The sequence below is a fragment of the Oncorhynchus mykiss genome, chromosome 28 (genome assembly GCF_013265735.2).
Source record: "Oncorhynchus mykiss isolate Arlee chromosome 28, USDA_OmykA_1.1, whole genome shotgun sequence".
Classification (NCBI taxonomy): Eukaryota; Metazoa; Chordata; class Actinopteri; order Salmoniformes; family Salmonidae; genus Oncorhynchus; species Oncorhynchus mykiss.
This window is the reverse complement of record NC_048592.1, coordinates 14253630-14281101: the sequence shown is the minus strand read 5'-3', so window position 1 is coordinate 14281101 and position 27472 is coordinate 14253630. Positions and strand designations below refer to the sequence as shown.

General features: G+C 41.2%; 1 protein-coding gene across 15 annotated transcripts in view; it reads left to right on the top strand.

The window, feature by feature from the left end:
- Window positions 1-21595, top strand: part of dtna (dystrobrevin, alpha) — a 33043-nt gene extending 11448 nt beyond the window's left edge. For 3 of the 15 annotated variants that reach the window (XM_036966267.1, XM_036966265.1, XM_036966269.1), the window contains exons 5-24: window positions 869-954; window positions 3537-3691; window positions 4941-5046; window positions 5534-5700; window positions 5954-6078; window positions 6689-6697; window positions 7241-7324; window positions 7634-7717; window positions 9167-9262; window positions 11785-11872; window positions 12178-12278; window positions 15022-15135; window positions 16655-16751; window positions 17893-17913; window positions 18597-18756; window positions 18876-18965; window positions 19057-19141; window positions 20878-21007; window positions 21127-21165; window positions 21269-21595. In XM_036966267.1, the coding sequence (XP_036822162.1) occupies window positions 869-954; window positions 3537-3691; window positions 4941-5046; window positions 5534-5700; window positions 5954-6078; window positions 6689-6697; window positions 7241-7324; window positions 7634-7717; window positions 9167-9262; window positions 11785-11872; window positions 12178-12278; window positions 15022-15135; window positions 16655-16751; window positions 17893-17913; window positions 18597-18756; window positions 18876-18965; window positions 19057-19141; window positions 20878-21007; window positions 21127-21144 (1816 nt within the window). In that variant the 3' untranslated portion in view covers window positions 21145-21165; window positions 21269-21595. The remainder of the gene's footprint in view (window positions 1-868; window positions 955-3536; window positions 3692-4940; window positions 5047-5533; window positions 5701-5953; window positions 6079-6688; window positions 6698-7240; window positions 7325-7633; window positions 7718-9166; window positions 9263-11784; window positions 11873-12177; window positions 12279-15021; window positions 15136-16654; window positions 16752-17892; window positions 17914-18596; window positions 18757-18875; window positions 18966-19056; window positions 19142-20877; window positions 21008-21126; window positions 21166-21268) is intronic. The other 12 variants (XM_036966266.1, XM_036966271.1, XM_036966273.1 and 9 more) reach the window with 12 other exon arrangements.
- Window positions 21596-27472: the final 5877 nt, after the last annotated feature.

The window sequence follows — 27472 nt, the reverse complement described above, 5'->3', positions numbered from 1 at the left end:
CTGAGCGTGATGATGGGGCAATTGTGTTGCATGTGTTTGTGTACGTGTGTGGCGTGTGTGGCGTCTGTTCATGAGAGAACGAAATCCAGACTGGCTGTTGTTTTAACAATGTAATGGTCTCACAATAGTCTTGTGTCAAGTGATACATCTTTAGTTCTGATGAAAGACAAGAGAAAGCAAACAGTGAAAATGACATAGTGATGATGATAAATAGAGTTGAACCATTTTTGCAGTGTATAAGAGCAACTTAAAGGTGCTACACATAGGATTTTTGGTCATTTTTGCGTTGTAATTTCAGAAAATGTTCATAATATATTTGGCACTAATAGTGGAATAATACTGTTTCACAGTATTACTTACCCGCTAGTGTTGTGATTGGCTGTGATATTCGTCTATTTATTTCTCCTGCCAGAGTATCATCTGTCAAACCGGGAAAGCTGTTCTGACCTTGTTTTCTCACATAAACTGAAATTGAGCAAACAGTGTAGAATTGTAGCAACCGGGAAATGACAGAGCGATTTCCACTAGATAACACAGCCACAAAGTCAGAACAGCTTTCCCAGTTTGACAACAGATGCTGCTCCGGTGGGAGAAATCAATAGGCGAGTATCACAACCATTCAAAAGAATGTAAGTCATACAGTGAAACACTATCATTCCACTATTAGCGCCAGATATATTAATAGACATTTTCAGAAATGATAATACAAAAATACAAAAATATCCTAGGGGTAGCACCTTGAATGTGAAAGTGTTTAGATTATTGCAGGTATTATCATTGTACTGCATATTCTTGACTTTTTCACAAATACACAAATTATACAAATTATACAAATCTGAAAAAATACTAAACACATTTCTTCTTTTAGGGAAAGCCTCGGAAAAATCTCTGTCTTTGTTGTGAAGATGGCCCTGGCAACCATCTGCGGAGGGAAGATTTTGGATAAATTAAGATGTAAGATACATGGTTAATATTTCTTAAGATTATAGATTAAGATGAAGATGAATGAATCATTTACAGAGAATGATTTGCCCAACATTACTGTCCAGTGTTTACAGATTTCTATTAAATAAGACCTATAATTAATTACAATATTAGTGAAATAGTTTTCCTTCGAAGAAATGCTAATTGAGTATGCTAAAAAGCATATTTTCTGTGTTGGAATGATGTGGGCATTAGTGGTGCGTGGGTCAGCTGTTTGTGCACCTTCACCCTCCCGCAATTGCTAATAACACATCTGCAACCGCCGGACTATATGTGATAAAGTGAAAATCTGAGGCCTGCACCTGACCCTAACCTGCTAAGACAGAAAATGCCCTGTAGGCTACAGTCAGAGACAGCGGAGTGATTTTTTGACAGGGGGTGCAGGATATTTTTGCCTGATTTAGATATGTTTGTGCATATCATTTCAGACATTTTGGTAGGCTATTTGTTTGTCAAATTGTCTATAATTAGATACATGCAGCTTATCTTCTCTTATTATACACTGAGTGTGCAAAAACATTAAGAACACCTTCCTATTATTGAGTTGCACGCACACCTTTCTCCCTCAGAACAGCCTCATTTCGTCTGGACATGGACTCTACGAGGTGTCGAAAGCGTTCCACGGGGATGCTGGCCCATGTTGTCTCCAATGCTTCCTACGGTTGTGTCAAGTTGGCTGGATGTCCTTTAGGTGGTGGACCATTATTGAAAAACCTAGCAGTGTTACAGTTCTTGACACAAACCAGTGTGCCTGGTGCCTACTACCATACCCCGTTCAATGCACTGGTGGCACTTTTTAATTGGATAGGACGGGCTCGTGATAATGGCTGGAGCGGAATCAGTGGAATGGTATCAAACCAAGACATGGTTTAATGCCATTCCATTTGCTCTGTTCCAGCCATTATTATGAGCCGTCCTCCCTCCTCAGCAGCCTCCACTGGTTCAAAGGCACTTAAATCTTTTGTTTTTCCCATTCACCCGCTGAATGGAACACATATACAATCCATGTCTCAATTGTCTCAAGGCTTAAAAAGCCTTCTTTAACCGGTCGCTTTCTCTTCATCTACAGTGATTGAAGTGGATTTAACAAGTGACATCAATAAGGGATCATAGCTTTCACCTGAATTCACCTGGTCGGTCTGTAATGGAAAGATTTCTTAATGTTTTGTATACTCAATGTATGTTGCCCTAGCAGACTAAATAAACCCTTGCTCACCAGAATAATTTTAATAGATGGATTTAATGAAAGCTTCAATCTAGTTGAGATTGGTCAAATTTGCTCTGTCATCTCTGCTTCTTTCATAGATGTTTAGGGACCGGGGAGAAAATGCAATAACCCTAAAGAAACGGGAAATATTTTCTTAGAAACATTTCCAAATTACATCAGTTTGACCGGTTGTAGAAAATAGAAAGCTGTGAAAACGACCCAACATGTTTCTGATAAGATTTCAGTTCGGCTTGGATGCATATTTTATGTGGTTGCAATATGATCAGCTTTTATGATGCTGATTAAGATAGCACCTCTACAGACAATATCTAACTGCACATTCACATTCTCTCAAGATACCAAAATAAATACATTTCTCCACGCCTGTTCCCAAGTTAAAATGTAGCCCACATTTGGTGTATCATTTTACTGCAAGAAATGTTTAATTCTGAGGGAGTTAATATTAAGGCTATGTGAGAGGTTGTAGACCTACAGTCAGTGTTCAGATTTCAGTTTCCATTTAACCAATCTGAACAGTAGGCTACAGTCCTTTTGACGTATCATAGGCCTACAGTCCCGTGAAAAAGTATTTGCCTCTCTTTCTGATTTTCTAAATTTTAGCATATTTTTGATACTGAATGTTATCAGATCTTCAACCAAAACCTAATATTAGATCAACAGAACCTGAGTTTACAAATAACAAAAAAATATATACTACTTATATTTATTTAATTAACAAAGTTATGCAACACCCAATGCCCCTGTGTGAAAAAGTAATTTCCCCCTTACACTCAAAAACTAGTTGTGTCACCTTTAGCTGCAATGACTGCAACCATGCTTCCTATAGTTGTTAATCGGTCTCTCACATCGCTGTGAAGGAATTTTGGCCCACTTGCATTCAGAACTGCTTTAACTCAGCGACATTTTGGGGTTTTCAAGCATGAACTGCTCGTTTTAAGTCCTTCCACAACATCTCAATTGGGATTAGGTTTGGACTATATCAACAATGGACAAATAATGAAACAAATACCAAATAACTATTCATGGCTGGGAGAAGTAATTATTTATAATAAAAAGGATAGGGCTTATTACTTAATCCACTAATTTATTGCAGCAGAGCAGCCACAGCAACTGATAGGGAAAGTAAATGATGGGTTAGGGCATTTTAGCTTATGTTTTGTGGTAATTACTACGGATTGCTACCCAGCTCTCATTTGTTTTAGTTTTGTTTCAGTGATTGCACTGCCTATTGCTGCAATTAGCTAACAATGGTGACAGCTGACAATTAATTTGATCAATTAATTATATATTTTGGAGTAACCCCCCCCCCCCATTTTCTGCCCAGATATTTTTTCACAGATATCAGACCCTGGTGGCATAATGGTATACTCCCAATTTGACCAGTTTCTGAGGGAGGTTCTCAAATTACCAATGACTGTTTTTGAGGCACCTTCCTTTGGCTATACTGAGCAAGCCACAAGAACTTGCTTTGCACAGCAGGTGAGAGTCCCATCTACACAAAAAATGAACATCAATTTTCAAGTAAATTGAATGTACAGTACAGTGCATTTGGAAAGTATTCAGACCCCTTGACTTTTTCCCCTTGACTTTTTCCACATTTTGTTACAGCCTGATTCTAAAATTGATTACGTTTGTTTTATTCCTCATCAGTCTACACACAATACCCCATAATGACAAAGCAAACTGATTTTTAGACATTTTTGCAAATGTATTTTTAAAAAATGAAATATCGTATTTGCATAACTATTCAGACCCTTTACTCAGTACTTTGTTGAAGCACCTTTGGAAGCGATTACAGCCTCGAGCTTTCTTGGGTATGAGACTACAAGCTTGGTCTGAGAGTCCTTTAGGTGCCTTTTGGCAAACTCCAAGCGGGCTGTCATGTGCCTTTTACTGAGGAGTGTCTTCCATCTGGCCACTCAACCATAAAGGCCTGATTTGTGGAGTGCTGCAGAGATGGTTGTACTTCTGGAAGGTTCTCCCATCTCCAGAGAGGAATTCTGGATCTCTGTCAGAGTGACCATTGGGTTCTTGGTCATCTTCCTGACCAAGGCCCCTTTCCCCCGATCCCTCAGCTCTAGGAAGAGTCTTGGTGGTTCCAAACTTATTCCACTTAAGAATGATGAAGGCCACTGTGTTCTTGGGGACCTTCAATGTTGCAGACATTCATTTTTTGGTACCCTTCCTCAGATCCGTGCCTCGACACATTCCTGTCTCGGAGCTCTACGGACAATTTCTTCGATCTCATGGCTTGGTTTTTGCTCTGACATGCTCTGTCAACTGTGGGACCTTATATAGTCAGGTGTGTGCCTTTCCAAATCATGTCCAATCAATTGAAATTACCACAGGTGGACTCCAATCAAGTTGCAGAAACCTCTCAAGGAGAATCAATGGAAACAGGATGCACCTGAGTTCAATTTTGTAAATAATTTTGTAAATAATGTATTTCTGTTAAAAAAATAAAAAAGTTTTCACTTTGTCATTGTGGGGTATTGTGTGTAGGTCGATGAATAAGGCTGTAACGTAACAAAATTTTGAAAAAGGGAAAGGGTCTGAATAGTTTCTGAATGCACTGTATACAACACACTATTGGTATAGATACTGTATGGATCTGTGTATAATTGTGTATAAAACATCCCATCATCCCACTGTATTTTCTTTCTAGTACTACCCCATATGCCAAACCTGTATTTGATGTGTAACCCCGTCCTCTACTGTATGTTGACAGAAAAAGGTCTCCCTCAACACATTCCTGGACACGCTGATGTCAGACCCTCCTCCTCAGTGTCTGGTGTGGTTACCACTCATGCATCGCTTGGCTAATGTGGAGAATGGTGAGCCACCACAGCATATTTAACACATTCATGGGATGGCTGCGGGTAGGAATGATGGGTCATTTTGTCTCATATCATCGCATTGAGTCACTACACAGTAAACATACAGTAGCGAGCACACACACGCAGCCTTCCACCATCGCCCACCTCCCAACCCCTCATGAATGACAAGGAACTGACAACAGAATTAAAGTCTTACACACACTGATGATCACAGAACACCCTTCCTTATTTGATGTAAATCAAAAGAATGCTGTCTAATAGACCTGCAAAACATCCCAGTGCCATTGTTTTTTTTATAAAGATATTGGTTGCACCAAATATGTGTTTGTATCAACAACCTTTGGTGTGTGTGTGTGTGTGTGTGTCTGTGTGTGGTATATATCTGCACGTGTGTGTGTATGTGTGTGTGTACGTGCATCCCCATACACGTGTTTGTGTGTCTGTGTGCGTGCACATGTTTGTGTGTGTGCCATGCCCCCTGCAGTGTTCCACCCGGTCGAGTGCTCTTACTGCCACAGTGAGAGTATGATGGGTTTCCGCTACCGCTGCCAGCAATGTCATAATTACCAGCTGTGTCAGGACTGCTTCTGGAGGGGGCATGCCAGCGGTTCCCATAGCAACCAGCACCAAATGAAGGAGTACACCTCATGGGTAAGGGGGTGGGGGTGGGGGGGGGGGGGGGGTGACATCATCAGGCCAGCCAGCCAGTGCAGCAGCCATTTCCGCTTTGCTTCACCCGATGCAGTGCTATGGGGATGGTGATGAGACTGTGATTCGATTCTCTTACATTTTGGTCAATGACATCTAGTCCTGTATCACATTTTTGAAAGTCATTACTCTGTTTTTAAGTGCCTCTCCCTGCCCTCTCGAAATCAGACGTAGCATCTTTTTGGGTTTCTCCCAGAAATCGCCTGCTAAGAAGTTATCTAATGCTCTCAGCAAGTCTCTGAGCTGTGCATCCAGCAGAGAACCTTTACACCCTATGTTTCCCGACATGCCAGAGAAACCTCTGAACCTAGCCCACATTGTGTAAGTATGGTGTAAGTTGTGTAGGTATTCTATTATATTCCTACAGTAATATAGTAAAACTTGTATTCAATAGCACAATCCTCCTTTTCAATTTGAATACATTTCATATCCATCCCATCATCCCTAACTAGCCCCTTATCCCCAAAGTAAATGTTGAAACGTTATGAATTGTACTGTATATCTACATGTTTTGTAATTGCCTTTATATACATTACACTACATGCTTCTAACACTCAAGTAATAACAATCAGTCAGTTGTCGGATGCACATGATCAATTCATGTTAGCTGTAGGAATAACCACAATTGATAAAAACAGATGCTTTATCTTTGCTCAGTTTTTTGCTGGAAAATCAACAGAGACAATATGAAGACAAGGTCTTCTAGAACTACAGTATGTCTTTGATACTTTAACAGCTAAGCTGAGCCCAGTCTGTAGTGTGGGAAACGAGTGGCAATTCATTCTAATGGCTGACAGACAAATATGGATTTGGTCATCTAGACCCTTTTCATGTGGAAGTGAATTCAGTTGTACCACTTCACTGTGGCCTTTGTAGTGCATGAATGGGTGATCGTAACAAATGTCTTTGTTCTTTTCTTGCTGCAAAATAGAGACACTTGGTAAGTTTGCTTTGAATATTTGCCTAGAATATGTAGAATATACCTGTAGTACATTTAGATCAACTCAAGTAATATAGAAGGTAGTGTAATATATTACTAGTAGCTAGTGCAATATTATTTTGTCCCAGTATACTATGCCCTGTAGCTCCTGAACGTCACTTCAGTTTTAGCACAACCTACTTGTGTGCAGTTTACTACCGATTTCTGCATCAGTTATCCCAACTCTCCTTTGTGCCACATGTGAATACCTTTTTAGGTCATGTAAACAATAAGATTATGAGGAGTCAATGACCTTTGGATGAGTGAAGAGGGAATCCACACCCACGCATTGTTTACATAACAATATTGTCACAATCAGAAACTGCCCTGACTCCCCAGACCCATTCAATGCTCCGTCAGCCTTCTGAGACCTAGATCAGAAAGACACAGGCACACACACACACACACACACACACACACACACACACACACACACACACACACACACATAGACTCTCTGTCATGTTGGCTGTTTGAACATGATAAAGATTGTCTCCTGCACAGGCCTCCCAGACCAATGAACAGCACCAATGACTTCATGCTCTCCCACTCCATGCCCACGTCAGGGAACCCTTACTCCACTAAGAAGTAAGTATCTGAGATCAGAAAGACTGCAACGAGGCCGTATGCAGAATCAGGTTACTGTACATATTCATTAAGATTAAAGATTACTACATCCACTTAAGTCCCCTGAAAGTCCACATATACCCGTATGAATTCTACTAACCAGTCCTTTCTGTAAACCTGTATGGTTGTATCTGGCTGGTTGGTACAGGGTAGAGTGTTGGTGGAGGTGTGTGTGAGTGTGAGTGTTGTGTTTGTGTGTGCCTGGGTCAATTGTTGTGTTTGTGTGTGTTGCTCCTTTCGCGGTCTCACTCTTTTGTCTGGTGTAAATAGCTTGCCTTATAAAACCAAGAATAATGAAGCTGAGCAGAGAAAACAGTTGGCTAGGGCTGCTCCAGATCTGTTGAAAGGAAGGGGGTAAGTAACCCAGTGATCCAAGGGTGCCTACTGCCTGTGAGAATGGTTTGGTGACTCAAATGCATGCACAAACTAATTTAGATAGATATAGGCTTTAATTGAAATGGAACAATATTCCCTATATAGCGCATTACTTTTGACCATGCTCAGGCCTGTGGGGCTCTATTATAGGGAATATGGTGCCATTTCAGACGTAGATATAGTCATTATAGAGCGTACACTGTAGTGCTCATGGTCCCAGTGGAGCCATTCACTCTTCTGGTTTCCTACAGTGTAGATGGTTTTACACAGTGATACTCAAGGGGCTATTTGAAAGATGCTAGATAGTGCATGCATAACAAAGACCATTGACCATTCATTAGGGTAGAGTATCTATTACAGTCATTTTCAGACGTGTCCCACGTTACCTGGGAGAGTGAAGCTAACTGCTGCAAGTCACTAATACTAGCTTGGAGTCTCTCAAGTTTCTTTTACAATGATTAACATACAACTACACTCCTTTTGACTTACTTTTTATATCCTTTTATTTTCTGTTTCGCTGGCTGGTAGCGTCAGCCTTGGACTCAGGAATAGTTCAAGTGCACGGTAGATACAGACACACACACACACACACACACACACACACACACTGAGCGAGCCAGGGAAATTTACAGGAGAAGTTACATGCATAGTTATCTGGCGTCAGTGAGTCCTCATCTCTATGTATCGGAGCTGCACCTCTACTTGATGCTAGTTTAAGGAAAGAGACAAAGGGCTCCATTGGTTTAAACACTGAACTCATTTGTAGAGCCAGGTTTCTAAAGATATGTACCTTCAGTGGATGTGATGATTAGTAGAGGTTGTACGGGGTCATTTGTTGACGATGTGGTTAAGGTGGGGTTTTGGTCTTGTGAGTCAGTAGTAAACAAACAGTACTTAGCAAAAATCACTCATTCTTGCCTTGACAATCGTATTGAAATCATTAGCTTTATCAGACAGAGTGGCAGTTAGTGCATGACGACGCTTTGCATCTTGGCGCTATGGGTTATTTAGCACATTTTTCAACATGTCAAATGAACGACATATCAATGTTTTGACATTCATTTACTTATAGTACTTTCACAGTTGAAAACCTAAACACTGTCTATTCAGATAACAATTCCCATAAAGGGATTATGATACAGGATTAGAGATATAAATGCATGTTTTTTTTTCTCTTCTTTCTGTACTGTAAATGATTTGAAAATGCAGTACAGGTACAGCATCACATTCCTATCCATAGTATTAGTATCTAAAGAGAATACAACAGGGATAGCATAACACAGTTTCGTGTTTTCTTCTATTGATCATTCAATGACTGAGAAGACATTGTGTCTCTCTCCAGACCTGTTCTTGTCCGGTCCTCTTTTCTCCTTGTTCTCATCATGTGTGCCGTTTGTGTTTGTGTTCTGAAACCCTACACTGTTCCAGGTTAAACTACAGTCTCGATGTGGCCGATAGACTGGCTGATGAACATGTTCTCATTGGGCTGTATGTGAATCTCCTACAACACAACCCCACGTCATGGTTAGTCTGGATTCCTGTCTGTAAAGTAACAGTGGAAAAAAAGTAACAGTGGAAACTACTAGCTACAGTGCCTTCAGAAAATATTCCACATTTTGTTGTGTTGTAGCCTGAGTTCAACATGGGTCAAATATTTTTTCTCTCTCGCCCATCTACACACAATATACCATAATGACAAAGTGAGAAAAAAAAATGTAAGAAATTTTAGCAAATGTATTGAAAATGAACAACAGAAATATCTAATTTACATAAGTATTCACACCTCTGAGTCAATACATGTTAGAATCACCTTTGGCAGCGATTACAGCTGTGAGTCTTTCTGGGTAAGTCTCTAAGAGCTTTGCATAATTGGCACAGCATCGTCCGGGTTAGGGGAGGGTTTGGCTGGCTGGGATTTACTTGTCAGATTGCGGTCTTGTGGCGGGCCGGGTGCCTGCAAGCTGACTATGGCCACTATCGATGGGACAAGACTGTAAATACCAATTGGATATCACGAAAAGGGGTAAAAGTAAACCCCCCAAAATATATAGTAATTTGAAACACTATTATTGCACACAAAGTTTATGCAACTTATTATGTGACTTGTTAAGCAAAGTTTTACTCCTGAACTTATTTAGGAATGCTATAATAAAGGGGTTGAATACATATTGACTGAAAACAGCTTTTCATTTTTAATTAATTTGTAAATGTCACGGCTTCCGCCGAAGTCGTTCCCTCTCCTTGTTCGGGCGGCGTTCGGGGGTCGACGTCACCGGTCTTCTAGCCATCGCCGCTCCACCTTTCATTTTCCATTTGTTTTGTCTTGTTTTCCCACACACCTGGTTCACATTCCCTCATCAGACTATATGTATATTACCCTCTGTTTCCCCCATGTCCGTGTGTGGAATTGTTCTTTGTCTAGGGTGTTACACTACAGGCTGACTTGCGCTAGCTTTGTTTGTTTTGTTTAATCCGGTTCATGTTACCGTGGTTGTGCTTTATGCTGCCTCCTCGCCTGTGCCTTTGGGCCAGGGTGTATATTAAAGTTCTCCTGTTATCACCCATCTCTGCTCTTCTGACTTCCCGGGCAACCAGTCACTCACCCCGTTACAGTAAAAAAATTATAAAAACATAATTCCACTTTGACATTATGGGGTATTGTGTGTTGGTCGGTGACACAAAATCTAAATGTAATCCATTTTAAATTCCGTCTGTAATGACAAAATGTTGAAAAAATCAGAGGGTTTGAATACTTTCTGAAGGCACTGTATTCACATTGTATTTACACCACCCCTGGCACGGCTCTCCCTTTATTAATTGGAGCTACAAGCCTTAATACTGCATACATTACTCACATCAAGCAGAATAAATGAATAATGTCTATTCACAAACCATTGACGTGTCTTTTAACAGCTGACATACAGTAATGTAGCTAAGCCATTAGAAAATGTAACACTTTTTTCATTCACCATAATGCTTTTGCCAGCTGTTGTGCTACTTAGCAATCATTTTTGAAGGCTAAATCAACATGATCTTGCTCATTAAGTTGTTACAGGGCTGTAGAAAGTTGCATTTGTTTTGCTCTTCACGTAGTAAAAATCTAGTTTACTGCCCTAGAATTGTCATTTTAATGTGCTTATGATGACAGCTTGGAATTTGCTGCTTTTCCTTTGCTTTGATAAGTGGCAGTAGTCAGTTATTTTCAGAGAACATCTGTGTGTTTATGTTTGTCCTCTATTAGAACAACTTGGGCCGTTACATTAAATTGTTTGATTGGATTTAGATTCTTGGACTTTAGTGCGTGTTCATGAGTTGCAATAAATGCTGTACAATAGAGCTCAAAGTTTTCAACAGTATTGGGATTGTTCCTTTTCTCTGAAAGAAAACTCAGACCTTAACAAAATGATCCAGTGGAAGCTACTGACCGTTTACTGAAGTATCCATCCAAATGGACTATTTTGTAAGGGTGCTAAGATTGTTGGAATCATCTGCTTTAGTCCTTGCTGTTCCTCTCTCCTGCTGCCTCCGCCTCTCTTGACGCTGTGTAGTAGTATCATCTTAGAGATCTTTCTGCAGATTAAAAATACTTACAGTTTCAATTGCATGTTACCTTCCTTAGCATTTGTATAAGCTTAATGTTGTTCTTTAGTGCGTATAGTGTGTGTGTGTGTGTGTGTGTGTGTGTGTGTGTGTGTGTGTGTGTGTGTGTGTGTGTGTGTGTGTGTTTGTGTGTGTGTGTGTGTGCGCGCGTTGGTATCTAGCTGCTTTAAGGCTTTGGCAAAATGGCTATGATTTGTCCCTAAATAGCATCTCCAATTGACAAACAAACTAACAGTGTTTGCATGTAAATACTGTGCATTATACTTAACTAAACAGACACACTGTTCCAATTATCATTTCCATGAGGAAATTCCCATGAAATATTCTTTCCCAATGTATATACAGTAATGTAAGTACAGTACAGAACTACTTTTTATATTTGGCTGCGGTAAATATATAGGTGGAAGTGTGACTCTGTCTCCTCTCCTCTCTCCACCTGTAAACAGTTTGCTGGAGAGCAGTAACCACCAGGATGAAGAGCACAGTCTCATCGCCCGCTACGCTGCTAGACTAGCCTCTGACGGAGCCGCCGTGGTGAGACACATGCTCTCTGAGGGCATAGAGGGAGAAAATACCATGATTAGCAACCTGACATCTTTATGTGCACAGCACAAATACACATTTGTTCCAATTGTCTGTCTCTGAAGATAAAAGTTGAGCGTGGGCCCTGAGTCAGGCCACCCAGTCAGGAAAAACTTGTGCCCCTAAGCGTATGAGGTGGTTTATGAGTAGCTTTGAATAAGGAAATGACATCAGCAGGATTAACCTCAGTACAATAGATAATGTCATGTGTGTTATGGTAATGTCATGATCATGTCATGTGCCTCTGTGTTTTACAGCAACAAGCCCAGCAGCAGAGGGTCCCCAACGACATCTCTTTCACTCTGGACGCCAACAAGCAGCAGAGGCAGCTTATTGCCGAGCTGGAGAGCAAAAACAGGTCAGGGATGGATTCCCTCTGAATTCGCTTTTCTCTCTCTGTTCGCCTCTTTTTTACAAACCTGCCAATCGTGCCAAATTACAAGAATGGTGATAGCTTACTTAATGTTCTACCCAATGTGCTTCTCACACAAGCTGTGGTCGCAAGTTATTCTAATAGGCTGTAGTAGGGCTGTGACAATTATGGAATTTTGGGTAACAGTCAATTGTCATGCAAATAGCCACGGTTATTATCATAATTGTAATTTTTGTTGTAAAGTGTTTTGAACTTCTAATGCATTTTTCAAAATTAGCTACAACACTAAAAAAATGCAACAACACAGCTTTATGAATGGTTTTGACCGCTTGGAACTTTTGGAAATGAAGCATATCCTCCCGACCATGCCGTTCTGCTCGTAAAATGAGCAGAACTGCACCAAACTTTACCCACTTGTACAAATGAAACTGCTATTGGGTGAACTATATCTACTTGAATATAAAGTTGAACTCCCCTTCTTTTAAAATTATTATTACGATTGTGACGTTGTTGTTTTTTCACAGTTATTGTCCATAATTGTCGGTTACACGATTATACACGTTCATACCGTGCCTGTGCCATCCCGGGTATACGGTATTACCGGTGATCCCCCCCCAAAAAATGTAAATGTTAAAAAAAGTCCCCAATGGGCCTCCCCTCCCGAATGGCGCATGCGGTCTAAGGCACTGCATCACCACAGATCCTGGTTCGACACCGTGCTGTGTTGCAGGCGGCCATGACTGGGAGACCCGTGAGGCAACGCACAATTGGCCAAGCGTTGTCTGGGTTAGGGGTGGGTTTGGCCTTGTCCCATCGTGCTCTAGCGACTCCTGTGACAGGTCGGGCGCATGGGGAAAAAGCCCCCAAGAATTCCGTAACCAAAAAGCTAACCAGATGCTAACAAGTACTAAGTATATAGTGGATGCTAGGTAAATGCTAACGAGCTCATAAATGTATTCAAGATTCTGAAAAGGCTACTTGCTCACATTTTGCTGCACACACAAAACAAATACAAGACGGCAGGGATGTCAAGCTAGGAGGGGATTGTCTCTACTATTACCAAGATTTAAGAAGCTTGATCTTGCAAGGTAACATCAGCCCCTTGGCTAGCAAGTTAGAAAACCAAGTACGCAGCTGGATAGAATTTATTTGGTAACTTAATAGTGTTAAGATATATAGCTGACAAAACAGTCAATTTCATACAAGTTTAACTTGATCACCTCACTAACTTGCGCTGCAGGGGAATATGACTCTGTTCTGCTTCTTTGTTAACAACCACACGTGACTGGCTCAACAGCTGTTTTGGTGAACTACCGGTAAGCTTCACGATAAAACATGATCTAACAGGTAAAATGAAAAATGCGATTTGCTTCATCTATTTAATGCACAAGTTGACTGCAGGTATTTATTTAAAAAGTACACATTTGAAAATGTATTCAAAAACAAAACAACACATTTTTTCCTACGGTATTGAAAATCATACCATGAGCATTTCAAAATACTGAGGAATACGGTATATACGGTATACTTCCCAACCCTAGTGACAGCCCTTGGCTGTAGCCCTGTTTTCATGGTAGTACCAGAACAATTTGACAGCAAGTCAAATTACTTGATGTGGTTGTGGTAGACTTAATGTAGTCAAGCTAGCTGTTAATAATAATAATAAGAATAATAATTTGGTGCTTAGAAAATGTCCTATTTCACACATGTATGTACAAGTTTGTATATTATATGCATGTGTGAACTGGAAATCTGTTTTTTTGCATATCCCAACTCCCCCTAAAGTGGTTCACGGCCAGGGTCAGCCATTATCAACAGCAACCCTGGGGCAATTAGGGTTAAGTCCCGTGCTCAAGGGCACATCAACAGATTTTTCACCTTGTCAGCTAGAGGATTCAAACAAGCAACCTTTTGGTTACTGGGCCAACACTCTAACCACTAGGTTACCTGCCGTCCCTAGACCCCACCTGTAAGCCAAAACACACCATCTGAAATGCACAAAACAAAACTATACTGAACAAAAATAAAAATGCAACATTCAACAATTTCAACGATTTTACTGAGTTACAGTTCGTTGAAGGAAATCAGTCAATTTAAATAAATAAATGAGGCACTATTCTATGGATTTCACATGACTGGGCACGGGCGCAGCCATGGGTGGGCTTGGAGCCAAGCCCACCCACTGGGGAGCTAGGGGCAGACAATCAGAATTTTTGCTCACAAAAGGGCTTTATTACAGACAGAAAGACTCCTCCTCAGTTTCGACAGCTTATGGTAAATTATCTTGCAACAATTCTGGTGGACATTCCTGCTGTCAGCATGCCAATTGCACACTCCCTCAAAACCTGAGACATCTGTGGCATTGTGTTGTGTGACAAATCTGCACATTTTAGAGTGTCCTTTTATTGTCCCCACCACAAGGTGTACCAGTGTAATGATCATGCTGTTTAATCAGCTTCTTAATATGCCACACCTGTCAGGTGGATGGATTATATTGGCAAATGAGAATTCACTAACTAATTCATTGTAAACAAATGTGTGCACAACATTTGAGTTAATTAAGCTTTTTGTGCTTATGGAACATTTCTTGGATCTTGTAATTCAGCTCAGGAAACATGGGACCAACACTTTACATGTTGCGTTTATATTTTTGTTCAGTTATACTTCAAAAAGTTTACATATGTGATATACTAGCTTCAACTGGCATGTGTGTACGTGTGTGTCACAGAGAGATCTTGCAAGAGATCCAGCGCCTGCGAGTGCAGCACGAGCAGGCCTCCCAGCCGCCAACGGGCACCGCCCAACAGAACCCCACTCTGCTGGCCGAGCTACGTCTTCTCAGGTAGACCCATATCAAGTTTCTTTAAAAAAAATCATTCCTGACCATGTAAAGGGACATTTAAATGTGTGCATATAAACTCAATAAAAAAAGAAATGTCCTCTCACTGTCAAATGCGTTTATTTTCAGCAAACTTAACATGTGTCCATATTTGTATGAACATAATAAGATTCAACAACTGAGACATAAACTGAACAAGTTCCACAGACATGTGACTAACAGAAATGGAATAATGTATCCCTGAACAAAGGGGGTGTCAAAATCAAAAGTAACAGTCAGTATCTGGTGTGGCCACCAGCTGCATTAAGTACTGCAGTGCATCTCCTCCTCATGGACTGCACCAGATTTGCCAGTTCTTGCTGTGAGATGTTACCCCACTCTTCCACAAAGTTACCTGCAAGTTCCCTAACATTTCTGGGGGGGAATAGCCCTAGTCCTTACACTCCGATCCAACAGGCCCCAGACGTGCTCAATGGGATTGAGATCCGGGCTCTTTGCTGGCCATGGCAGAACACTGACATTCCTGTCTTGCAGGAAATCACGCACAGAGCGAGCAGTATGGCTGGTGGCATTGTCATGCTGGAGGGTCATGTCAGGATGAGCCTGCAGGAAGGGTACCACATGAGGGAGGAGGATGTCTTCCCTGTAACGCACAATGTTGAGATTGCCTGCAATGACAACAAGCTCAGTCCGATGATGCTGTGACACACCGCCCAAGACCATGACGGACCCTCCACCTCCAAATCGACCCCGCTCCAGAGTACAGGCCTTGGTGTAACGCTCATTCCTTCAACGATAAACGTGAATCCGACCATCACCCCTGGTGAGACAAAACTCTTCAGTGAAGAGCACTTTTTGGTCTGGGGCTGTTTTTCATGGTTCGGGCTAGGCCCCTCAGTTCCAGTGAAGGGAAATCTTAACGCTAAAGCATACAATGACATTCTAGACGATTCTGTGCTTCCAACTTTGTGGCAACAGTTTGGGGAAGGTCCTTTCCTGTTTCTGCATGACAATGCCCCTGTGCACAAAATGAGGTCCATTTAGAAAGGGTTTGTTGAGATCGGTGTGGAAGAACTTGACTGGACTGCAGAGAGCCCTGACCTCAAACCCATCGAACAGCTTTCGGATGAATTGGAACGCTGATTGCGAGCCAGTACTAATCACCCAACATCCGTGCCAGACCTCACTAATGTTCTTGTAGCTAAATGTTCCAACATCTAGTGGAAATCCTTCCCAGAAGAGTGGAGGCTGTTATAGCAGCAAACGGGGGACCAACTCGATATTAATGCCCATGATTTTGGAGTGACATGTCCGATGAGCAGGTGTCCACATACTTTTGGTCATGTAGTGTGTGTGTGTATATATATATATATATATATATATATATATATATATATATATATATATATATATATATATATATATATATATATATATATATATATATATATATATATATATATATATATATATATATATATATATATATATATATATATAATGGTTGTTTTTCCTCAACCAGGCAACGCAAAGATGAGCTGGAGCAGAGGATGTCTGCTCTGCAGGAGAGTCGCAGGGAACTCATGGTACAGCTGGAGCAGCTGATGCTGCTGCTGAAGGTGCGTAAGAACGCACTATGCATGCCATACAGTTTAATTTCTACTATAATATAGGTCTACTAAGTCCCCTCCAGAATTCGCGATTCTGTGATCGCAACATTTTTGCAAAAGTATTTGCGAGGGCTTGAAAATTGTACCAAACACCGCACTATTTCTGCATAAAACTGACCCTGCAGCGCAGTACAAAAAGAGGGCTCGCAAATTCAACCAATCAGCGAACATTTACCACGTTTTTTAAAAAATTATTATTATTTTTTCACCTTTATTTAACTTGGAAAATCAGTTAAGAACAAATTCTTATTTACAATGACGGCCTACCCCGGCCAAACCCTAACGACGCTGGGCCAATATGCTTCAATCAAGTCAAACGTCAACAAACGTTCCTTCGTCAGCGCATTTTTTGCGACAAATTGGACAAAATCATTGCATATTACCATGCTAAATATCAGAATTGCCGCTGCAATATCACGCATTTTTGCCCACAAATATCCCTCCAGCTAAATCCAGGATGGACTGGGGAGGAGAGAAAATAGAACGCACATTTCATTATTTGCCCACTAGAGGGCGCACTTCAACTTTCACTGCGGAATTTCCCTGGTGTTAGTAAATCCTGAGGTGTTGCTCTGGTCTTGACAGGTCTTCCCTTCTCATCCTCTGACCATAGCCCATAACTCTGTCTTTATCAAAAATGACTTTGTGTTCCCCAATTTCTTCCATGTCAAGATATCGAGATATACGCTTTAACAGACCTTCTTCTGGTCTGTCTACCCAAGGACATTGTTTTGATCATAGGATTATGACCACTGACAATATACAACCAACATCACTTTCACATAATAAAACTGTATATAGGATAATATTCAGCCGGAGTCAGTCGCAACAATAATGGATAGAATTCTGACATAAACTGCTTACTCTACTGGATTAAGTGGTAAGGCTATCAATCTAATTACTCAACTGAAAGGATCAATGCAATTCTAGTTAGCCCTACCTAGCATTAGCATGCTAGCATCAGACTTGCTTTAGGCCTAGGCAGAAAATCCCAATAGGTTTTTACATGTGAAAGAAATTGTCTTCATTGAATGATTATGCTATTGTGTGTTTTTTGGGACAGTAAATGAATAACATTTTTTCTTAACAGGAGGAGGAAAGGAAGCAAGCTGTAAGTCTGTCTGTAAAACCTAAAAATAACTAATGCTTCTTTCAAAGAGATGTGAAGAGACTTGAGGACAAATGAATGTGATTATATTGTGTTTGTTTGTGGTTTTGCTGACAATATGTGATCAGCTCTCATTGGAAATGAAAATGCAGCAGTCAGTTGAACTAACAGCATGTTAAATGTTTAGATCATTTTGATTTCATGAAAATTGCTACTAAATGAACTTACAATTCATTATGGCATGTGTGCAATGTTTGTTGCTCACCATTTATGGATGTATTTTTTAACTATGATTTTATATGCATAACCTAACAGCTTTTTCAGCACAGCTGGTCTGAACTTGAGGATTTTTTGCTCCATTACTGGGTCTTATAACATTGTAATTGACATATGGGTATGATAACATATTTATTGGAGGTTTTAAGCCGTGATGATGAGTAGGACCTTGAGCTTTTCTTGACCAAAGCTACAATCCCCACTTTAATTTCCCCATACAGACCTATAGAGATTCATAACAGAATCATTCAGTATAAAAATAGCTCCACCAACATTAGATAGATCAATGTTGATCAAGATAATCACTGGTTGTTACTGCACTGGTGTACTACTACTACTACTACTACTACTGAAACAGTGACAGGAAGGGACACCTAGAGTCACACTAAAACCCCTACTTCCTGTTTCAGACTCAAGGGCCTGGCTCCCCCCGCTCATCCCCCAGCCACGCAGTCAGCCGGCCCATCCCCATGCCAACCCAGTCAGAGTCTGCCGGCACCACACCCACTCACACCCCTCAGGACTCACTCATGGGTGTGGGAGGAGACGTGCAGGAGGCCTTTGCTCAGGGTAATACACACATGCATGTATTCACACACACACATACACAACTTTACAGATGAGAGTGGATTGGCCTACTCTGGTTCTGGAGAGCCACAGTCTTCACAGAGGCTCTGTTCTATCTCCAGGCCCCAGGAGAAACTTGAGAAATGACCTTCTTGTTGCTGCTGACTCCATCACCAACACCATGTCTTCATTGGTTAAAGAGCTCAATTCAGGTGATACTATAGTCTCACTGTTTCTATCTGACTTTTGAAAGTATACTTTGCTCATCATTTCAACAGTTTAACACTGTGTTGTCTCCGTCAGAGGCTGGAAGTGAGACAGAGAGCAACATGGAACTGGTCTCCTCTCCCACTTCTGATCTTCTAGCACAGATGACCACTAAACCACGGTAAATACAGTATGCCATTGTATAGATGTCGCCGAAGAGGATGGCTGACGTTTTACATGCTCATAACCAATTGTGCTATTTTGTTAGATTTTTGTATTGTTTGTAACTTATTTTTTTACTTATTTTGTACATAATGTTGCTGCTACCGTCTATTATGACCAGCAATAACTTCTGGACATCAGAACAGCGATTACACACCATGAACTGGAAGAAGCTTTTTCCTTTAACGAGTCTGACGAGAAGGATATACTGCTCTCCCGGGAACAGGCCCAGATCCCGGTCATTTGCGTGAAGAAAAGACAGAGTAAAAGAGGACGCAGATCTGTGAATCCGTAGACAAGCGATCCATTCTACTTCCTAACATGCTATCATTGGAAAATAAAATTGATGACCTACGATTGCGACTATCCTACCAACGGGACATTAATAAGAACTGTAATGTCTTATGTTTCACCAAGTCGTGGCTGAACAATGGCACAATCGCACTCCATCCACACTGTCCTTTCCCACCTGTACAAAAGGAACACTTATGTGAGAATGCTGTTCATTGACTACAGCTCAATGTGAGCAAGACAAAGTAGCTGATCGTGGACTACAGGAAAAGGCAGGCCGAACAGGCCCTCATTAACATCAACGAGGCCAACGGGGCTGTAGGGGAGTGGGTCGAGAGTTTCAAGTTCCTTGGTGTCCACATCACCAACAAACTATCATGGTCCAAACACACCAAGACAGTCGTGAGGGCACGACTGAGGGCACGACAAAACCCTTTCCCCCTCAGGAGACTGAAAAGATTTGGCAGGGGTCCCCAGATCCTCAAAACGTTCTACAGCTACACCATCGAGAGCATCCTGACCAGTTGCATCACTGCCTGGTATGGCAACTGCTCGGCGTCTGACCGTAAGGCGCTTCAGAGGCCAAGCTTCCTGCAATCCAGGACCAATATACTAGGCGGTGTCGGAGGAAAGCCCATAAAATTGTCAGAGACTTCAGTCGCCCAAGTCATAGACTGTTTTCTCTGCTACCTCACGGCAAGCAGTACCGGAGCGCCAAGTCTAGGACGAAAAGGCTCCTTAACAGTTTCTACCCCGAAGCCATAAGACTGCTGAACAATTTCTCAAATGTCCACCGGACTATTACATTGACCCCCACCCCCTTCCATATGTTTTGTACACTGCTGCTACTCGCTGCTTATTATCTATGCATAGTCACTTCATCCCTGCCTACATGTACAAATTACCTCAACTAACCTGTACTCCCGCACACTGACTCGTACCGGTACTCCCTGTATATAGCATCATTATTGTTATCTTATTGTGTTACTTTTTATTATTTTACATTTTTTACTTGAGTTTATTTGTTAAATATTTTCTTAACTCTTCTTGAACTACACTGTTGGTTAAGGGCTTGTAAGTAAGCATTTCACGGTAAGGTCTACACTTGTTGTATGTGACAAATAAAGTTTGATTTGATGCAGTATGCAGTATGTGGATCAGTACTTGACTTGGGCAGAAGCTCACCGGAACTAAGTTCTTGCAACTCATATAGAATATTAGCTCAAAAGTATTGAGGGGTTTCTGCACCTGAATATAAATGGTACCGGCACCCAAAATGAGTACTGGCACCTATTTCAGTCCACGTCAAGCACTGGAGCAGATCTAGGAATCTAGGAATCTATAAAGGCTGCACAATCATATACAGTAGATTTTAGTATGGTAATGTTGGATTTACCTCCATAGTGTTGGTGGCAGGAACACTGGTGGAGTTGAGGAGGAGTGCTATGAGAACGACCTGGTTCAGGTGCTGGAGGATGAGCTGAAGATGGAGGAACTACTAAAACACAGACAGGAGCAAGAGAAAACCCGCATGGTGAGCTATGGTTAAATATATTTAAAACGAGGGGAAATGGTGCATTACAAAACATATTCCTTATATTATTATTTGAAATCTTCTCTCTTCGTCTTGGCTATGTTCCTGGTGCTATACAGGTGACATTGCAGCAATGACCATGCTGAACCAGTTTTGTGGTAAAGTAGCCTAATTCATTACTCTGTGGTCTTCTACATCTTCTCACAATTTCTCACTACACTATATGCCAACTCAGTATTTAACTCCCTATCCTCTGAACAGGTAAACAATATGCGAAGCAACAAAAGTAGAAAAACACTGGAAGATGGATGAGAAGAGAAGGCACTGAGAGGCTTATGAGGAGATGATGGTCCGCAGGCATGCATGATCTCCAAGTCAAGCTGAAGAAAAAGTGACAGGAAGGAAGGATCAAAGTTATGACACTGCTAAATCCAACAATAGAGTACATAGTTATATTATGTAAAGATCTATTTTTAAAACCAACAGCATATTTAAGTGAATACTGTGAACCGATATGGAGAGATCATATAACAACAGAGCTGTCTATTATACCACCGGTGCCATAAAATCAAGTAACTTTATTGGGAAGTATTTGTTGATTTTTAATCATATTATGTTTAGGTAAGAGCTGTTAAAGAATTGTGCAAGTATATGTTGTAGGTGTATGGTGGGCAAACCAGGCAGTTGTGTTTCAGTGAGATTGCTTTTGAATCCAAATATTAACCTGGTGTATGTGTAAACTGAGGCACAACTGTCTATAACCTAGAGGTTAGCTATAGTACGTCTGACCGCTATGACCAGGTTGGCCTACCAGTCCAAGGATTTTTAACTACTGGTGTTGTTTGGCTTTTGTATGTGTTGTTTGACCTTTTATCTTTTGCTTTTAACAATTTGAAAGAGTGGCTTGTCAGAGAATGTATTTCTTTTGACATATCTCATATTGTGTGCACTGCCTTAGCTGATTAGCCTAGCTCACCTTTGGATGGGGTACAGACAAACCTTCAATGCAACATGTAGCTAACATTGTTTCTGCCACTGTTAAAATGCAAATGTTCATCACTGTCAAAATCACATTGTTTAATTCACCCATACATATAGTAGTTAAATAGTACTAGCTACAGTGCCTTGCGAAAGTATTCGGCCCCCTTGAACTTTGCGACCTTTTGCCACATTTCAGGCTTCAAACATAAAGATATAAAACTGTATTTTTTTGTGAAGAATCAACACCAAGTGGGACACAATCATGAAGTGGAACGACATTTATTGGATATTTCAAACTTTTTTAACAAATTTAAAAACTGAAAAATGGGGCGTGCAAAATTATTCAGCCCCTTTACTTTCAGTGCAGCAAACTCTCTCCAGAAGTTCAGTGAGGATCTCTGAATGATCCAATGTTGACCTAAATGACTAATGATGATAAATACAATCCACCTGTGTGTAATCAAGTCTCCGTATAAATGCACCAGCACTGTGATAGTCTCAGAGGTCCGTTAAAAGCGCAGAGAGCATCATGAAGAACAAGGAACACACCAGGCAGGTCCGAGATACTGTTGTGAAGAAGTTTAAAGCCGGATTTGGATACAAAAAGATTTCCCAAGCTTTAAACATCCCAAGGAGCACTGTGCAAGCGATAATATTGAAATGGAAGGAGTATCAGACCACTGCAAATCTACCAAGACCTGGCCGTCCCTCTAAACTTTCAGCTCATACAAGGAGAAGACTGATCAGAGATGCAGCCAAGAGGCCCATGATAACTCTGGATGAACTGCAGAGATCTACAGCTGAGGTGGGAGACTCTGTCCATAGGACAACCATCAGTCGTATATTGCACAAATCTGGCCTTTATGGAAGAGTGGCAAGAAGAAAGCCATTTCTTAAAGATATCCATAAAAAGTGTTGTTTAAAGTTTGCCACAAGCCACCTGGGAGACACACCAAACATGTGGAAGAAGGTGCTCTGGTCAGATGAAACCAAAATTGAACTTTTTGGCAACAATGCAAAACGTTATGTTTGGCGTAAAAGCAACACAGCTGAACACACCATCCCCACTGTCAAACATGGTGGTGGCAGCATCATGGTTTGGGCCTGCTTTTCTTCAGCAGGGACAGGGAAGATGGTTAAAATTGATGGGAAGATGGTTGGAGCCAAATACAGGACCATTCTGGAAGAAAACCTGATGGGAGTCTGCAAAAGACCTGAGACTGGGACGGAGATTTGTCTTCCAACAAGACAATGATCCAAAACATAAAGCAAAATCTACAATGGAATGGTTCAAAAATAAACATATCCAGGTGTTAGAATGGCCAAGTCAAAGTCCAGACCTGAATCCAATCGAGAATCTGTGGAAAGAACTGAAAACTGCTGTTCACAAATGCTCTCCATCCAACCTCACTGAGCTCGAGCTGTTTTGCAAGGAGGAATGGGAAAAAATTTCAGTCTCTCGATGTGCAAAACTGATAGAGACATACCCCAAGCGACTTACAGCTGTAATCGCAGCAAAAGGTGGCGCTACAAAGTATTAACTTAAGGGGGCTGAATAATTTTGCACGCCCAATTCTTCAGTTTTTGATTTGTTAAAAAAGTTTGAAATATCCAATAAATGTCGTTCCACTTCATGATTGTGTCCCACTTGTTGTTGATTCTTCACAAAAAAATACAGTTTTATCTTTATGTTTGAAGCCTGAAATGTGGCAAAAGGTCGCAAAGTTCAAGGGGGCCGAATACTTTCGCAAGGCACTGTATATTAGGTAAGAACTTTGTGGCAGAAGGACAATGTTATTTATGTCTTCTGCATTTTGTGTTTGCCACATTGCATATTTAACTGAATTCCACCTGGTGTATTGCGCCTGTAGGCTATACTAAGCGAATGAGACCGTATAGGAAGAACAAGCTGAACTTTTTATAAATCTGATGCTGGAAAGTGATATTGTCTACTGAGGGATTTCATTAACTAATAGCTATATGTTGATGAAGAGTTATAGTTGAGTTTATTTTACTAATACCTGCTTGAGATTTAAAGATGTGATGACAGACATGAAATTGGAGTAGGAAGTACAATACCTTAAAGAAGAATAGAATGGAAACATTGTTCATAGCACTTCAGTTTCAAAGGTTTACACTTGCAAGAATGGAGAACATTGTTTGTTTCCCATGTTTCAGAATCAATATCTACTGTCTTACCATAGATTTTGAAGTTGCTTTGTCATTTAAATGTTCTGACCAAATTATTCGCATTTTTCTGCTCACTCACACACAAATCTCTCTCAAACATACACTCAAAGACGCTCACAGTCACACTCTTGATACCTGAGATCTGTGTGTGTAAAATGTTACCCAGTCACTTTTAAATAAGTGGTGCAAGCCAATTTGAAATCATAAATGTGTGAAATATATGTAGTATGATTTTCGAGCTAGTTCATATCAGTGATTTTGCATGTTGGTGATGATGCATAATAAAGAATTGACACAACATGAGAATGTTGTCTCTATGAGCTCTTTCTTGCTTCTTTTTTTCCATCACTTATGAAAGGCACCTGGCACTGCATAGCCTGGAATCAACTGAAACAATGGTGAAATGGAGCACATCAGTTTGGATTCTGGGCTAGCACTATGAATTCCCATAGGCATGGTTAACTGCTCCACATTTATTGTCTGATACTAGTTCACTGCTGACAGCTCACTGCATCTAATTCATCACATACCATCCCAGCTAGAATAAAAAAAGCAGACAACCATTGCTAGATGAGATCATTGCACTCATACTTTTGTATAACTGCCCACATACAGTAGGTGTGTATCTCTTGGCTTTTATTTTTATTTCACCTTTATTTAACCAGGTAGGCTAGTTGAGAACAAGTTCTCATTTACAACTGCGACCTGGCCAAGATAAAGCATAGCAGTGTGAACAGACAACAACACAGAGTTACACATGGAGTAAACAATAAACAAGTCAATAACACAGTAGAAAAAAAATAGTCTATATACATTGTGTGCAAAAGGCATGAAGAGGAAGGCGAATAATTACAATTTAGCAGATTAACACTGGAGTGATAAATGATCAGATGGTCATGTGCAGGTAGAGATACTGGTGTGCAAAAGAGCAGAAAAGTAAATAAATAAAAACAGTATGGGGATGAGGTAGGTAAATTGGGTGGACTATTTACCGATGGACTATGTACAGCTGCAGCGATCGGTTAGCTGCTCAGATAGCAGATGTTTAAAGTTGGTGAGGGAGATAAAAGTCTCCAACTTCAGCGATTTTTGCAATTCGTTTCAGTCACAGGCAGCAGAGAACTGGAAGGAAAGGTGGCCAAATTAGGTGTTGGCTTTAGGGATGATCAGTGACATGCGCGTGCTACGGGTGGGTGTTGCCATCGTGACCAGTGAACTGAGATAAGGCGGAGCTATACCTAGCATGGACTTGTAGATGACCTGGAGCCAGTGGGTCTGGCGACGAATATGTAGCGAGGGCCAGCCGACTAGAGCATACAGGTCGCAGTGGTGGGTTGTATAAGGTGCTTTAGTAACAAAACGGATGGCACTGTGATAAACTGCATCCAGTTTGCTGAGTAGAGTATTGGAAGTTATTTTGTAGATGACATCGCCGAAGTCGAGGATCGGTAGGATAGTCAGTTTTACTAGGGTAAGTTTGGCGGCGTGAGTGAAGGAGGCTTTGTTGCGAAATAGAAAGCCAACTCTAGATTTGATTTTAGATTGGAGATGTTTGATATGAGTCTGGAAGGAGAGTTTACAGTCTAGCCAGACACCTAGGTACTTATAGATGTCCACATATTCTAGGTCGGAACCATCCAGGGTGGTGATGCTAGTCGGGCGTGCGTGCGGGTGCAGGCAGCGAACGGTTGAAAAGCATTCATTTGGTTATAATAGCGTTTAAGAGCAGTTGGAGGCCACGGAAGGAGTGTTGTATGGCATTGAAGCTCGTTTGGAGGTTAGATAGCACAGTGTCCAAGGAAGGGCCAGAAGTATACAGAATGGTGTCGTCTGCGTAGAGGTGGATCAGGGAATCGCCCGCAGCAAGAGCAACATCATTGATATATACAGAGAAAAGAGTCGGCCCGAGAATTGAACGCTGTGGCACCCCCATAGAGACTGCCAGAGGACCAGACAACATGCCCTCCGATTTCACACACTGAACTCTATCTGCAAAGTAGTTGGTGAACCAGGCAAGGCAGTCATTAGAAAAACCGAGGCTACTGAGTCTGCCGATAAGAATATGGTGATTGACAGAGTTGAAAGCTTTGGCCATGTCGATGAAGACGGCTGCACAGTACTGTCTTTTATCGATGGCGGTTATGATGTCGTTTAGTACCTTGAGCGTGGCTGAGGTGCACCCGTGACTGGCTCGGAAACAGTAAGCTATTGTCAGTAAAATAGGATCCCTGTCAAATAGGGAATTATGTCAAATTGAAGACTAAGAATTAAAAACAGTCTAGAAAAACATGCAGGCATCAGCTGGTATTGAACATCTGAAAGTCTGTCAAATAATCCCTTGGGCCAAAGAAAAGGCCTTTGACTAACTTCAGCCAAGGTCATCTTAAATGCTAATGTTTTTCATGCTTTCTTGCTCCTGATTTTTGAAACGGATACCATCGTCTCATTGATTTGCCAGCTCTGTCCTCTGTGTCTGCTCCCCTGCTCTTGCTTGACATGCCACTCCATCATCTGTCTTCCTCCTTTCTACGTAGGACTTGATTGCCTGCCCCCTGCAGAGGAAGAAGTATCTCAGCACCAAGAACCAAATAATGTCTGCAACACAACAATTAGCTGTGTTTCTTTCCTACAAGCAATGGTTCAACCAGCTGTTGGGTCCAAGACAAATTATTCCTCTTGTTATTCACTTTCATAGTTTTTTTTTTTGAGTGCCTGCACAGACATTACTACACACGCTGTGATGATATATACCTGAGAACCTTAATGGCCCGTTTCCTAGACACATATTAAGCCTAAAAGCGTTCTTAATGGAGATTATCCATTGAGTTTAATCTGTGTCTGGGAAACAGGCACCAAGAGTAGTTGTTTCCCCCCTTCTAAAACCAAAGTTGCACCCCTGACCCAGAGTATACACTTTTGCAAATGGCACACTATGATTGACCAATATCTGATAGATTTTCTGTGACAATTTATATAATTTCTGTGTGCTAAGAGTAATGCCAAGGGAAATATTTTTTTATGATGAGTGTAACCGATGTGAAATGGCTAGCTAGTTAGCGGTGGTACCGTTAATAGCGTTTCAATCGGTGACGTCCTCGCTCTGAGACCTAGAAGTAGTGGTTCCCCTTGCTCTGCAAGTGCCGCTGCTTTTATGGAGCGATGGGTAACGATGCTTCGTGGGTGTCAGTTGTCTATGTGTGCAGAGGGTCCCTGGTTCGAGCCGGGGTAGGAGCGAGGTGACGGATTAAAGTTAAACTGTTAAAATTAGAAAATTATATATGGTATTCCTAGCCT